Below are 14785 nucleotides of genomic sequence, written 5' to 3' on the forward strand. Positions count from 1 at the left end.
TCCTGTGGTTTTTTTTTTGTGTTACACGCCACAGCCCACTGACCCTCAGAGCTGTGTGCACACTACTGCTGTTGCCTCATTAAGTTACAGGCACAGAACCACTCCAGTGCATTATTATTTCACTGTATTCTGATAGTAACACAAACACACAAACACAGAACACTTATATCGTGCTTTTCTCCTGGCGGACTCAAAGCGCCAGAGCAGCAGCCACTAGGACGCGCTCTATAGGCAGTAGCAGTGTTAGTGAGACTGGCCCAAGATCTCCTACTGAATAGGTGCTGGCTTACTGAATAGGCAGAGCCGAGATTCGAACCCTGGTCGCCTGTGTCAGAGGCAGAGCCCTTAATCATTACTCCATTCACAGCCACATTCATAGTACTATTGCATTTCTTTGTTTGTGACACTCCACAGCCCATTGACACCCAGTGCTATGCATAATGCGATTTCTGCCCTTCAGGGATTAAAACCCAACTTTGCGCCAACTCCGTAATTTTTGGTGGGACTTTTTGCATGGATCCCCCTCCGATATGCCCCTGTCCAGGCAATAGACCCCTTGAAACAGCTGTTTCATCACTTTTGTGGCCAGAAACTTTGTAGGTTTTAAAATTCACCTGCCTATTGAAGTCTATGATTCGCCTGTTCATGAACATTTGCGGAACAGAAAAGTCTATGTTCGCAACATCTCTACTGTAAACCGACATTTTTAGCTTTAGATACAAAATAAAACTATGGAACACCTAATGAATCAGTTTTGCTTTCAGTTACCTATATTTACATATATATCTCTACCAAAACATATAAAAGGTTATAGACTCCCTTTAATAAGCACTCATTCACCTGTTTATATGGATATCTTTATTTGTTTTTTCTCGTCAGACGGAAGCTATTTTGCAGATAATTTATGGAAGAGGAAGCTTCGGGGCTAGTGACAGGAACAGGATTACATTTTACAAGACTTCCGGATAATCAGTTTTGCAGGAGATTAGATTGCGCCTGTTAAAGAACTGGATAGACACCAAAGCTTGCAATGCCACAGTGATTATAATGGTTCCTGGCCAGTTTAATGTAGCCTTGTTCACCAAATGAGGGTCCCCAACTGCAAACACACAAAAACATATTGTAAATATACTTCTGCAGGAAATTAACACAGAGGCAGGAAGAGTATGGAAGCCCTATACCACCACTGGGTAGATATAATAATAACATGTAGAGCTGTATGTAACCAAGCAACATAAAAAACTATGGTACAAACATATTTCCATCAGTTTGTATTGTAACCTGAATGCCATGGTGAATGCAATATTTTCCAACTTCATTCTAGTGCTGTGATAATTGTGCCGCAAACCATGGCAACAGTATAAATCTGGTGTGAAGGATACTCTGTTTATTGTAATGATTCATAATTATAAGTATGCACAAAGAAAGGCAGTAACATTCAAATCTGGGTAGAACAAGATCTGCTTTATATTTTTTTGTACTGTATATAGGTATAACATATGTGTATGTTCACCCTGTACACAAGTCAGAAGGAGGCACACAGGGGAAGAGAAGGAGGCACAAAGGGGGACACAAGGAGGCACAGGGGGACAGATGGATGCATGGAGAGAGGGGGAGAGGTGGACACAGGGGAGACTGCCTGCAACTTACCCTATCCGGACCTCGTGGTGTCTGCTCTCCAGGGACCTGCGATGCTGCTGCTCTTCAGGACACCAAACTTCATGCTGCTGCATACACAGAGCAGAAGCAGGTGATAGAACACCTGTGTGGGTGGGGCTTAGTCTGGGCAGGGGTGTCACAGAAGAGCCGTGAGAAAAGAGAATGCAATCGCAATCGGTTTGCTGCATCGATTGCCGTTGACGTGCCAGATCAGAATCTGATGTTTAGGGCTTAGTAGGCAGCCAAGCCTGGGAGTTTCAATTTTCTTCATAGTCGTTAGCATAACTTTTCATGAGACAAGCTGGCTCTCTGATAAGACCTGTTTGTGTAATTAACTTGATCAAAAGAGTTCCTTCCTGGGCCTGTGACACCTAGGTGTGAAAGCTTTCCAGCAGTATGCCCAATTGGCAAAGTGTTGCTGCCTTTTGAAGAGACAGGATAAAACTAGCAGGAAATCAGACTTCTCGACTCTGTTGGAGACAGAGGAAACATAAATGTAGTATATAAATTTTAGCCTGTTTGAGGAATACCGTTTATATGAGAGGTATGAAAGTTATATCATTTGATTCGGGGTGTCTTGATGGACATTTTTATACCAGTCTTGGGGGGGGGCCAGAGATAAGCCACGACAAAGTATTAAACCTCTCAGGAACTAAACATAATATGGTAGCCACATCTGATGTCATGGGAAATGTCATATTCTGAAGAATATTAATCTGTCATCCGCACAAATATGGCATTTCCTGTTTTTGAATTACAGCGTTTTATAAGTTTAAGCCTAAATCTCTCTCCAAGGACTTGAACTGTGATTGGCTTGTCAACCAGAGGGGCGGGCTTGGTCCCACCCCAAAACTAGCTTCAATAAAACCAAGTTTCCGGTAGAGAGGAGGAGTCCTCCACTTTGAAACATCATCCCGATTACATCCTTGCCAGCTTGAGGATATGCTGGCAGCCGACTTGTTTGGACTTTGACGCTAAGTTGCCTGATTCTGAAACCAAGGACTTAGCATTTATTTTTCAAAAGGACACTTTCACCTGAGCTTAAAGGGAATGTCCAAGCAAAATAAAAAAATGAGTTTCACTTACCTGGGGCTTCTACCAGCCCCATGCAGCCATCCTGTGCCCTCGTAGTCACTCACTGCTGCTCCAGTTCCCCGCTGGCAGCTTGCCGACCTCGGAGGTCGGCAGGACGCATTGCATACATTTTTACGCATTCCCGATAGTGCAGGAACATTAACGCATACATTTTTACGCATTACTGGTTCAATGCGTAAAAATGTACGCATTGAACCAGTAACGCGTAAAAATGTATGCGTTAATGTTCCTGCACTATCGGGAATGCGTAAAAATGTACGCAATGCGTCCCGCCGACCTCCGAGGTCGGCAAGCTGCCAGCGGGGAACTGGAGCAGCAGTGAGTGACTACGAGGGCACAGGATGGCTGCATGGGGCTGGTAGAAGCCCCAGGTAAGTGAAACTCATTTTTTTATTTTGCTTGGACATTCCCTTTAAGTATCCGTTTATTCCTTCCCTTATTTTTATTTTCATACTGCGCTATTATTGTCTCTATAATTGTTGAGTTTAATAATTTTCTGTATATATGAATTATTTATATTGCATTTATAATAAAAGACTTCTAAAAGTCGTTTATTTGTTCAGCTACCCCTGCTATTCAGCCGCCAGTGCCGGGACAAGGTTTTCCAGCAACAGAGGCTGAGACTCAAAAGTGCGCCCCCCCCCCCCCCCGTCACCCCCTCTAGCCACTGCTTTGGCCCAGCTCTGGTAAGCAAGGTATTGCCTTAAGCAGGATATTGGCAAGGTATTGACGTAAAAATGCAAAAACGCATTTTTGGATGTGTTATCTGCATTTTTAAATACGCATAAGTGTAGATTAGCCCTAAGGGCTTATTCACAATACATGCACGAATGCAATTTCCTGAATGCGTTTCTTACAGACTTATGGAATGCGGTACAACACAACATCGGTAGCCTTTACATGTTTGAGCTCAACGGGAAAATACATGTCGTGTGCTAGATGTTTCCTGCTGCATTACAATGCATTGCTAGCAAAAGCTCACTGTGCTGTGAAGCATCTCACACTGTGCAGTGAGTCGTTACTGAAGCAATGCACATAGTGTGAATGAGCCCTCAGGGCTCTTTTCCACTTAGAAATGTGATCACATTCCCACTGTGATCACATTTCTTTCTAATTTCTATGACCATAGTTGAGCTCCTATGCAAAGTAGAGCTTGATCACAACAAAATCTCAGCAGCAGGAGGATGACTACATCTGGGAGAAAATAATGCTTTTGCTATCAGCTAGAGATAGTAAGCAAATAGGTATTCCTTACACTGACAGACCTCCCCCTTCAAGTAAAATAAACACTGAACTTCAAAAGTAAATACATTCCGATGTCAGCAGCTGTTCCGACAAGCTGGGCAGAATAAAGGTTTTGGCTTTCTGATCTGGGACTGTTTCTATCTGCTGCACGATCTCCTGGTGCAGACAGCTACTCTTGTGTGCTCTGTGCTGAACACACACATCTTTTCAAAGCTAGCGCGCCTTACCTCCAGCCAGCGGCAGCTTTCTCCTTCAAGTTGCTAGGCAGCAGCTTTCTCCTTTACTTCCGTGAGAGGAGGCGAGACGGAAGTTGGGGGTGGACAGAAGCCGCGGGCCAATCAGCTGTGCAACAACCCGAGACAGCCGTCCCTCCCTCAAAAGCACCCAAACACCAGCTACATAGGGAGAGTGGGCACCGCTCGGGGAATCAGGTGGCGATTGGCAGCGGGCAGACTGTGCGCCACCGCAAATACTTCAGAGACAGGAACAGGTCCGCGGGGAGAGTGGAGAGGAATGCGCCCTGGAGACACTGCGCTCAGAGGCTGGCGCCTCGCCAGCCTCTGCCTCGGCCCGGCCCTGTCAGCCGCACAAACCAAATCCTAGCTTCTGAAGTCGCTTCTACTGTTGATAGCTAGATAAAATAGAGTGTGTTTAACCGTTTTATTTGCAGGTATTAGTATCAGTGCAGTTATGTCTCCTACCCTTCTGTAGGAGTGGTGGCAGTTATACCCTGAAATAGTGTGTAATTTGTGTTACTGAAACTCATAAGCTCCCTTCTAGCCTGTCTGCTGCCAAAATTCCAGTGGTTTCTGTGCACAGATTGCGACCACAGATTGCATGGTCTGTGTGCTGAAACCGATTGGAAGGCATTGTGCGGTCCGGCCAACCAGGGGGCGTGTGACAAGGGGTACATAAGAAGCAGGGCTTAATCCAGGGGCATGGCGCCCCCCCAGGACTAATGGCCTAAAAACGGCAATGCTCACAGCCTGGGGAAAACTTTGTAGTGGGACACTAAAAGGCTTCACCCTTTTGACCATACTCCTTATGTACTCCCCAGTTCTTAGACTTATTGATGCTTGAGATTTCCAAGGTGTGGGGGACAAGTGCTAATACTAAAGCTAAATACAACACATATAGTGGGCATAAGCCATCAGTGTATATTTTATACAATGGTTTTATGTCATCATTTGATTGATGAATGGTCTGTCCCACCTGTTCTTAAGCAGCCAGTACTCCACTCCATCCTCAGAACCATATCCGACCACCAGGACCGCATGATTGGGATGAGCGGTGCTGCACAACGGCTCATAATACACACCTAGCAATACAAGATATAATAAGAACAATAGTGTTTTATTGAAAGATGCTGCATGTTGTTTCCTGTCTATCTACTTCCTAACACATTACAACACTCAGGCACAGGCTGGCTGTTATGTTCCAACCACACAATCCTTCTCATTCCAGTTGTATGGTAAAATACTTCATCCGCACCACTGCATTCCAAGATGTTTGTATGATTCCTGGTGTTATTGTGTGTCTGGCACCCGGTATACAGGCTGTACACCACACAGTTACTTTCAGTTCCAACTTGTTTGTATTTGGAACACCTGGCAGTTCTTTTGATATTTTTATGTCTAATTCATAAAAACAATGTTCTATTAAATGCATTGAAAGATCTACAGTATCTGAACCTAGGCTTTAAAGTACCCAAATTGGGGGGAGAAATGAATGAAGCTTACAGTGGGCTACAAGTGATGAGCGAAAATGCCAATATTATTTTCAAGAAAATAATGTTAAATTTGATTTTAAAATGCCATCGAAAATAAGTTGTGTTATTTTTCTTGTTTTCACACTTTTTGTGAATTTTCACAGTAAAATAACAATTTTCACAGTAAAAATGTTTGTGGTAAAAATATCGGTTTTCCACATTGTCATAGAAAAATATAGATTTTTTTTTGAGAAAATACAGTTTTCACACTATTTGCATGAACATTTTAGATGCGAAAATTACTGGCGAAGATTCACAAGCAACACTGCCTGACACTGCTTGTTGTCCTCGGAATCCCCACCTCCATTGCTTGTCCCCGGTTCGCAAAGTATAAGACGGGATCCTGCAGTTGAATAATTAAAAAGGAAGTTCTCTCAAGCAGTGACGCAGGATTCAGAACTGTGCAGGTGAATTTCAAACCAGCGCACACAGCAAAAGCAAGGTGTGACGAACATTACGGAAAGTCGTGCGCAAGCGCCAACGATTTTCGTATGGTCGTGCACAATTGCTGTCAGTCATGTGTCAATGTAGAATAGATGTCCTTTTTTCTCTCTTCTTACTGAGAGCAACAGTAACCTTCCCCCACATCCTGTGTCAGGAAAGAATGTCGCAAGTGGCCAGCTCCCCTGGGCAGAAGCCATTTGGCCACTCAGCTCATCTCCCCCAAGCCAGCTCAGACTGGCTGAGATAAAAATTCCCTCCAAGCTCATAGCCTCAAACAAAGGGAACGTTAATTTATTAATAATTCAAAATAGGTTTGGCACAGCAAGACAAAAATTACATTTCCTGATACCTAGAAATCAGTTCTATCATACACAGGAATCGCAATTTTCTAGCTGTCAGGGATCCGTAGGAAAACCACTTTATCCGGCCTGCGTAGGGCGAATGCGACAGACTAGGCATGTATAGCCTCGTTTAATACAGGGTCGCAAGCCTCTTATGAATATAGTCTCAGATTTGCGATGCGCCAATCTGGGGTGGAGTCACACCGATTATTAATAAATTGGTACATTTCTTGCTCTGAGTCTGAGGGTGGCAACCTTGCCTCCAGGAGATAACCCTGCCTTAAACACACCTACTTTCCAGGTAGTGACAGCCCCAAACTCAGGTCCTATAAAGGTGGGGCGGGACCAAACCTGCCTAGTTCTCCAATTTTCATCCACCAGGAAAGTCCAGGCATGTGCTGAAGGAGAACCCGGCGCATGCTGTGTACAAAGGACTCTTAACCTGAATGCCTACTTTAAACTGGACTAATTTTCTTCATTCTTCAATGGACTGCTCAGCTAACTAAGTAAGAATTTTCTGATTTTATTCCCTTTTATTTTTAAGCTCTGTGTGTATATGTTAATTGGTGTATATAACTGTATGTAATGCATTTTTGTTATTAAACGTTTAAAAATCGTTTAGCGGTTATGACCTGTTGCTGAACATACACAATCGTACCTATTCTCCTGAAATCGCTACCCTGTGTTTAATAGAAGTGTGCCTTTATAACCCGTATGCGAGAACCCGGCCCAGATATAACGATCTGACCCAGATTCCTGCATACTTCTAGGGGTTAATAGAGCGTTCTCCAAGTCCTAGTATAATGACAGTAGCGGGCTCTGGAACTCGCTTGGTGGCAGATCTTTGAATTGTATGTGTGTGGTGAATCCGTTAGTGGCAGAACGCCCCCTCCATTAGTCAGTTCATCAAATTGCGAACGCGGGTTACCCTTCGTGATGAACAAATGACTATGTGAGAGGATTTCTGACGCTGATCGATTTACCCCATCCGCAGACCGGCCCTGCGGTCTGTGACACAAGGGCCTGTCCACAAACGCCTACTTTCACTGTGGATATGCTTGCGCAGTTTTGAATTAAACTGCATAATCAGGATTATCAGAGGAGCATTCGTTATTGTCAGTTATTGCTAGGGGTCATGGGAAATGTTCCATTGTCAGTTGATGCAGGTAGAAATATCAGCCCTGCTGCTAGGATAGTGTCATTAGGATTTTAAAATTTTTTAAGTGAACCTAGGGGCAGGGTGGGGGGGGGGGGGTTTCTAGGATCCTGGAGTTTGTCTTTGATGTCATCCCACACAAGATCACATTAGCAGGCACAAACTGACATTAAAAATGTACTGACATCAAAGGCAGTGATTGAATATACATGAGGGGGAGGTCACTATGGCTCACTTGTAAATAACACACTCCAAAGGGAACATATGATAGTTCTTTACAAAACCTACTTGCTTGCAACACTCATTTGTCTGTTTAGTAATTGTTTTAGAAATTAACATATATTACAGGGTGCATCCATAACGCTCTTTTGCAAAGCATGATGGGCATCTTAAGAAAGCCAGGCACTTGCTGAATGTTTGGAGGCACCCTACTCCTGGAATATCTGAAGGCACACTATGTGAGATTTAAAAAAATGTTTTACTAGCAGTACTGGACTGACCGTCATCGTTATAGAATATGTAGGTCTCTGTATACCTTTCTTGTAGAAGAAGAAGGACCGTTGGCTGGCATCAACAGCCACGGAAACCGGGCCCACTCTTCCCACAACTTCCTTCAGCTCATTTTCATCTCCGTAGGGAACTTGTTTGTAGCTGGTGACACTGATGGCTTTTTTCTTTACATCAAAATGGCACTGTGCTTCCTGGTTATGAGAATATAATGTAAACTTGGATGGTCATGGTGAAAGGTGACTATATGCAAACCTACCAGGTACAGGGCAATTTCTTAGGTGGAATTCCAATTCCCAGATATGCATCTTACATTTTGTTTCTTATTAGATTATATTATTTGAATGTTATTAAAATAGACAGGCAGGCCCTCTCTGCCAATCTCTCCATTGGTTACCAATTACCCAAAAGATCCAGTTTAAACTCCTCACGTTATACAAAGCTCTACACAAGCTTTCACCGCCATACATTTTCTCCAGGGGCGTAGCAATAGGGGGTGCAGAGGTAGCGACTAGTGTTGGGCGAACATCTAGATGTTCGGGTTCGGGCCGAACAGGCCGAACATGGCCGCGATGTTCGGGTGTTCGACCCGAACTCCGAACATAATGGAAGTCAAAGGGGACCCGAACTTTTGTGGTTTGTAAAGCCTCCTTACATGCTACATACCCCAAATTTACAGGGTATGTGCACCTTGGGAGTGGGTACAAGAGGAAAAAAAAATTAGCAAAAAGAGCTTATAGTTTTTGAGAAAATCGATTTTAAAGTTTCAAAGGGAAAACTGTCTTTTAAATGCGGGAAATGTCTGTTTTCTTTGCACAGGTAACATGTTTTTTGTCGGCATGCAGTCATAAATGTAATACATATAAGAGGTTCCAGGAAAAGGGACCGGTAACGCTAACCCAGCAGCAGCACACGTGATGGAACAGGAGGAGGGTGGCGCAGGAGGAGAAGAAGGCCACGCTTTGTGAGACACAACAACCCCGGCCTTGCATGAGGGCAAGAAGCGTGCGGATAGCATGCTTTGTACCGCCATGCAGTCATAAATGTAATAAAGATAAGTGGTTCAATAAACAGGGACCACGCGGCAACGCTAACCCAGCAGCAGCAGACGTGATGGAACAGGAGCAGGCGCAGGAGGAGAAGGCCACGCTTTGTGAGACACAACAACCCAGGCCTTGCATGAGGGCAAGAAGCGTGCGGATAGCATGCTTTGTACCGCCATGCAGTCATAAATGTAATAAAGATAAGTGGTTCAATAAACAGGGACCACGCGGCAACGCTAACCCAGCAGCAGCAGACGTGATGGAACAGGAGCAGGCGCAGGAGGAGAAGGCCACGCTTTGTGAGACACAACAACCCAGGCCTTGCATGTGGACAAAAAGCGTGCGGATATAGCAGCAATGCTTTTTGCCGCCATGCAGTCATAAATGTAATACAGATGAGAGGTTCAATAAACAGGGCCCGGAAACGCAACACCATCCCAGATGTTCATTGGTCATGTTACTTGGTTGGGGTCCTGGAGTGTTGCGTAGTCATTTCCAATCCAGGATTGATTCATTTTAATTTGAGTCAGACGGTCTGCATTTTCTGTAGAGAGGCGGATACGCCGATCTGTGACGATGCCTCCGGCAGCACTGAAACAGCTTCCGACATAACGCTGGCTGCCGGGCAAGCCAGCACCTCTATTGCGTACATTGCCAGTTCGTGCCAGGTGTCTAGCTTCGATACCCAATAGTTGAAGGGTGCAGATGGATGGTTCGACACAGCTACGCCATCTGACATGTAGTCCTTGACCATCTTCTCCAGGCGATCGGTGTTGGAGGTGGATCTGCACGCTTGCTGTTCAGTGGGCTGCGGCTGCATGGGTGTCAGAAAATTTTCCCACTCCAAGGACACTGCCGATACCATTCCCTTTTGGGTACTAGCTGCGGCTTGCGTTGTTTGCTGCCCTCCTGGTCGTCCTGGGTTTGCGGAAGTCAGTCTGTCTGCGTACAACTGGCTAGAGGAGGGGGAGGATGTCAATCTCCTCTCTAAAGTCTCCACAAGGGCCTGCTGGTATTCTTCCATTTTGACCTGTCTGACTCTTTCTTCAAGCAGTTTTGGAACATTGTGTTTGTACCGTGGATCCAGAAGGGTATAAACCCAGTAATTGGTGTTGTCCAGAATGCGCACAATGCGTGGGTCACGTTCAATGCAGTCTAGCATGAATTGAGCCATGTGTGCCAGAGTCCTACCAGAATCCTCATCATCCTCTTGTGAGCGTTGTGATAGTTGTTGTGATGCATCATAGTCGTCACCTTCCTCCTGGTCTGCTTCTGCTGACCATTCGCGTTGAATTGTGGAAGTCCAACGTGCACCGCTCTGGCCCTCGTCAGTGGTGGCATGAAATTCCTGCTCCAACTCCAGCTGTTCCTCCTCCTCTTCTTCGTCATAGCTGCTGGGGCCAGCGTTCCCTGAGGCGGATGGCCTGATGTTGGTACCATCACGCTGATCGTTTTCTCCTTCAGATTCCCCCAGTTGCATCATGACAGCTGTTTCCTTGATTTTTAACATCGACCTCTTCAGTAAACACAGCAGTGGTATGGTAATGCTGACTGAAGAGTTGTCACTGCTCACAAGCAACGTGGATTGCTCAAAATTTTGGAGGACTTGGCAGAGGTCCAACATGTTGGCCCAATCGGATCCACAGAAGCTTGGCAGCTGGCCGGATGCGCCTCGGTACTGCGCCGTCATGTACTGGACCACTGCACTCTTCTGCTCGCAAAAGCGGGCTAGCATGTGCAGCGTAGAATTCCAGCGCGTAGGGACATCACACAGCAAGCGATGGTGGGGGAGATTGAAGCGCTCCTGCATCTTGGCGAGTGCCCCCGAAGCAGTACTGGAATTTCTACAATGTTTGGACACTCGACGCACCTTCAACAGCAGATCGGGCACGCCTGGGTATGTCCTCAGGAACCGCTGAACTACTAGGTTCATCACGTGCGCCAGGCAAGGGATGTGTGTCAGCTTAGCCAACCTTAAAGCGCGAATGAGATTACTCCCATTATCACACACAACCATGCCCGGTTTCAGGTCCAGCGGTGCCAGCCACAAATCCGTCTGTTCCTTTATTCCCCTCCAAATTTCCTCCCCTGTGTGCTGCTTATCCCCAAGGCAGATTAGCTTCAGCAACGCTTGCTGACGCATGCCAACAGCTGTGCTGCACTGCTTCCACGATCCTACTGCTGCTGGGTTAGCGTTTCCGGATGAGGTACAGCTTTGAGATGCGTTGGAGGAGAAGGAGTCAGAGAGGTAGGTGCTGCTGTTATCCAGTGGGAGGGACGGCGGTGCAGCTGTTTGTGGCGTGGGCAACACCCGTGCCGTAGCAGGTGAGGAATCGCTGCCAGGCTCCACAAGGTTCACCCAGTGCGCGGTAAGGGAGATGTATCGACCCTGGCCGAACGCACTCGTCCAGGTGTCAGTGGTGAGGTGAACCTTGCAGGCAACGGCATTCTTCAAGCTTCGGGTTATTTTGCTGACCACGTGCTCATGCAACTCAGGCACTGCAGAGCGTGCAAAGTGGTAGCGGCTGGGAACCACGTAACGTGGGATGGCCACTGACATCATGCCCTTGAAGCTGTTTGTCTCCACCAATCGATATGGCAGCATTTCGCAGGCCAGAAGCTTGGCTATGCTGGCTGTTACTGCCACGGCCCGGGGGTCATTTGCTGGCAATTTCCTCTTGCGCTCAAACATCTCCGACACAGACAACTGAACCGTAGCGCTGCACACGGAAGGGCTGTTGGTTGTTGTGTTTGATGAACACTGGGAGACCTCAAGAGCACTACTCCGGAAAGTGACAGTGTCAGCGTCGTCTGATGTTTGTGAATGTTGTGAACCACGCAATGGCTGGGCTACTGCTGCTGCTGAGGCGGGTCTGGTGAACCCAAGGGAGGCAGTGTTGTTTCTGGTACCCTGTCCTGACGCGTTTGCCCAAAGAGTGGGATGTTTGGATAGCATGTGACGGCTCATGCTGGTGGTGGAGAGGTTGTTAATATTTTTCCCCCTGCTCAGGCGGGTCTTGCACACCTTGCAAATCGCCATGGTAACATCCTCAGTGCAGTCTTCAAAGAAAGCCCAGACTTTGGAGCACCTGCCTCCTTGCTGGCGATTTCTGTTTGCTCCTCTTTTGCCTCTCACTTGAACTTCCACGCTTGTGGTGCCTGAAATTGCGCGCCGCCTACCTTGTGGCACAAGGCGAACTCGTGCAGCAGTGTGTTCTTCAACAGACTCATCTGTGCTGCTGCTACGACGGCGATGTTCTCGTTCACAAACAAAATCTGGGTCTCTGTCCACATTGTCCATACCCTCCTCTTCCATCTCCTCAAACTCGTCATATGTCATTGTGGGCCACCGCCGTGGAGTAGAGCTCCCCACAACAACCTCTGCGCAGCACACTCCAACGTCGTCTTCCAGATCTTGTCGGCCGACCTCCTGCAATTGCAACCCCTCCTGCCCAAATTGCTCTGGGATTTGGGTTTCCGAGTCCTCTTCGGACTCGCCTTGTATTTCAGTGCGCGGTGCATTTCCCACAGTTAACGGTTGTGAATCCAGGCACAACATTTCTGGCTGTTCCTCCATTGACCTTTGAAAGGTGGAAGTTTGTTGGGCTGGGAATAGCTCCTGCGAATACCCCATTGTGTCCTGAGGTAATTCATCGGACTGGTTATCTGGCAGTTGTGTGCGTGGTGTCGCTGCCGGTTGTGTCAGCTTTGTGCCCACTGGCTCCTTGTAACTGGCTGAGGACTCGGACCTCGTGCGTGATGTGCTGGTGCTGCTTAACCCACTGCTGGACGCTTGAGAGGTCATCCAAGTAATTATCTGGTCCTGTTCTTTTGGATTTGTGAGGGTTGTTGTCCTGGACAACATGGGCGGTATTGAGTGGGTTTTCTTGGGTGCTCCCCTGTGGCCTGTACGTGAACCGTCAGGGGAAACACCTCTTCCCTTGCCCCTCCCTCTTTCACCGGATTTCTTCCTCATTTCACTTATCCTTACAGTACACGCTGACTGGCAGCAGTACAGTGGCAGTACAGAAATGCTATACAGTACCACTATTCCCAGCAGCGACACAGAGCACAATGCTATACAGTGACGGGTGAGCGGTGTACCACTATTCCCAGCAGCGACACAGAGCACAATGCTATACAGTGACGGGTGAGCGGTGTACCACTATTCCCAGCAGCGACACAGAGCACAATGCTATACAGTGACGGGTGAGCGGTGTACCACTATTCCCAGCAGCGACACAGAGCACAATGCTATACAGTGGCGAACGAGCGGTGTACCACTATTCCCAGCAGACACAGAACAGTACACAGAATGCTATATAGTGTGGCTGAACGAGCGGTGTACCACTATTCCCAGCAGACACAGAACAGTACACAGAATGCTATATAGTGTGGCTGAACGAGCGGTGTACTACTGTTCCCAGCAGACACAGAACAGTACACAGAATGCTATATAGTGTGGCTGAACGAGCGGTGTACTACTGTTCCCAGCAGACACAGAACAGTACACAGAATGCTATATAGTGTGGCTGAACGAGCGGTGTACCACTGTTCCCAGCAGACACAGAACAGTACACAGAATGCTATATAGTGTGGCTGAACGAGCGGTGTACCACTATTCCCAGCAGACACAGAACAGTACACAGAATGCTATATAGTGTGGCTGAACGAGCGGTGTACCACTATTCCCAGCAGACACAGAACAGTACACAGAATGCTATATAGTGTGGCTGAACGAGCGGTGTACTACTGTTCCCAGCAGACACAGAACAGTACACAGAATGCTATATAGTGTGGCTGAACGAGCGGTGTACTACTGTTCCCAGCAGACACAGAACAGTACACAGAATGCTATATAGTGTGGCTGAACGAGCGGTGTACTACTGTTCCCAGCAGACACAGAACAGTACACAGAATGCTATATAGTGTGGCTGAACGAGCGGTGTACTACTGTTCCCAGCAGACACAGAACAGTACACAGAATGCTATATAGTGTGGCTGAACGAGCGGTGTACTACTGTTCCCAGCAGACACAGAACAGTACACAGAATGCTATATAGTGTGGCTGAACGAGCGGTGTACTACTGTTCCCAGCAGACACAGAACAGTACACAGAATGCTATATAGTGTGGCTGAACGAGCGGTGTACCACTGTTCCCAGCAGACACAGAACAGTACACAGAATGCTATATAGTGTGGCTGAACGAGCGGTGTACTACTGTTCCCAGCAGACACAGAACAGTACACAGAATGCTATATAGTGTGGCTGAACGAGCGGTGTACTACTGTTCCCAGCAGACACAGAACAGTACACAGAATGCTATATAGTGTGGCTGAACGAGCGGTGTACTACTGTTCCCAGCAGACACAGAACAGTACACAGAATGCTATATAGTGTGGCTGAACGAGCGGTGTACCACTGTTCCCAGCAGACACAGAACAGTACACAGAATGCTATATAGTGTGGCTGAACGAGCGGTGTACTACTGTTCCCAGCAGTGACACACAATGACTGGGGGCGACC

At 46.9% G+C, this 14785-nt stretch overlaps 1 protein-coding gene across 1 annotated transcript in view; it reads right to left on the reverse strand.

Moving 5' to 3' along the window:
* Positions 1-862: 862 nt before the first annotated feature.
* LOC137531685 (cathepsin S-like) overlaps positions 863-14785 on the reverse strand; it is a 66070-nt gene continuing 52147 nt past the window's right edge. Inside the window, exons 6-8 of the mRNA XM_068251637.1 lie at positions 8244-8409; positions 5212-5317; positions 863-1099 (exon numbers count right to left, since the gene is read on the reverse strand). Of these exons, the coding sequence (XP_068107738.1) occupies positions 1000-1099; positions 5212-5317; positions 8244-8409 (372 nt within the window). The 3' untranslated portion in view covers positions 863-999. The remainder of the gene's footprint in view (positions 1100-5211; positions 5318-8243; positions 8410-14785) is intronic.

Source organism: Hyperolius riggenbachi, chromosome 9 (assembly GCF_040937935.1).
Source record: "Hyperolius riggenbachi isolate aHypRig1 chromosome 9, aHypRig1.pri, whole genome shotgun sequence".
NCBI lineage: Eukaryota > Metazoa > Chordata > Amphibia > Anura > Hyperoliidae > Hyperolius > Hyperolius riggenbachi.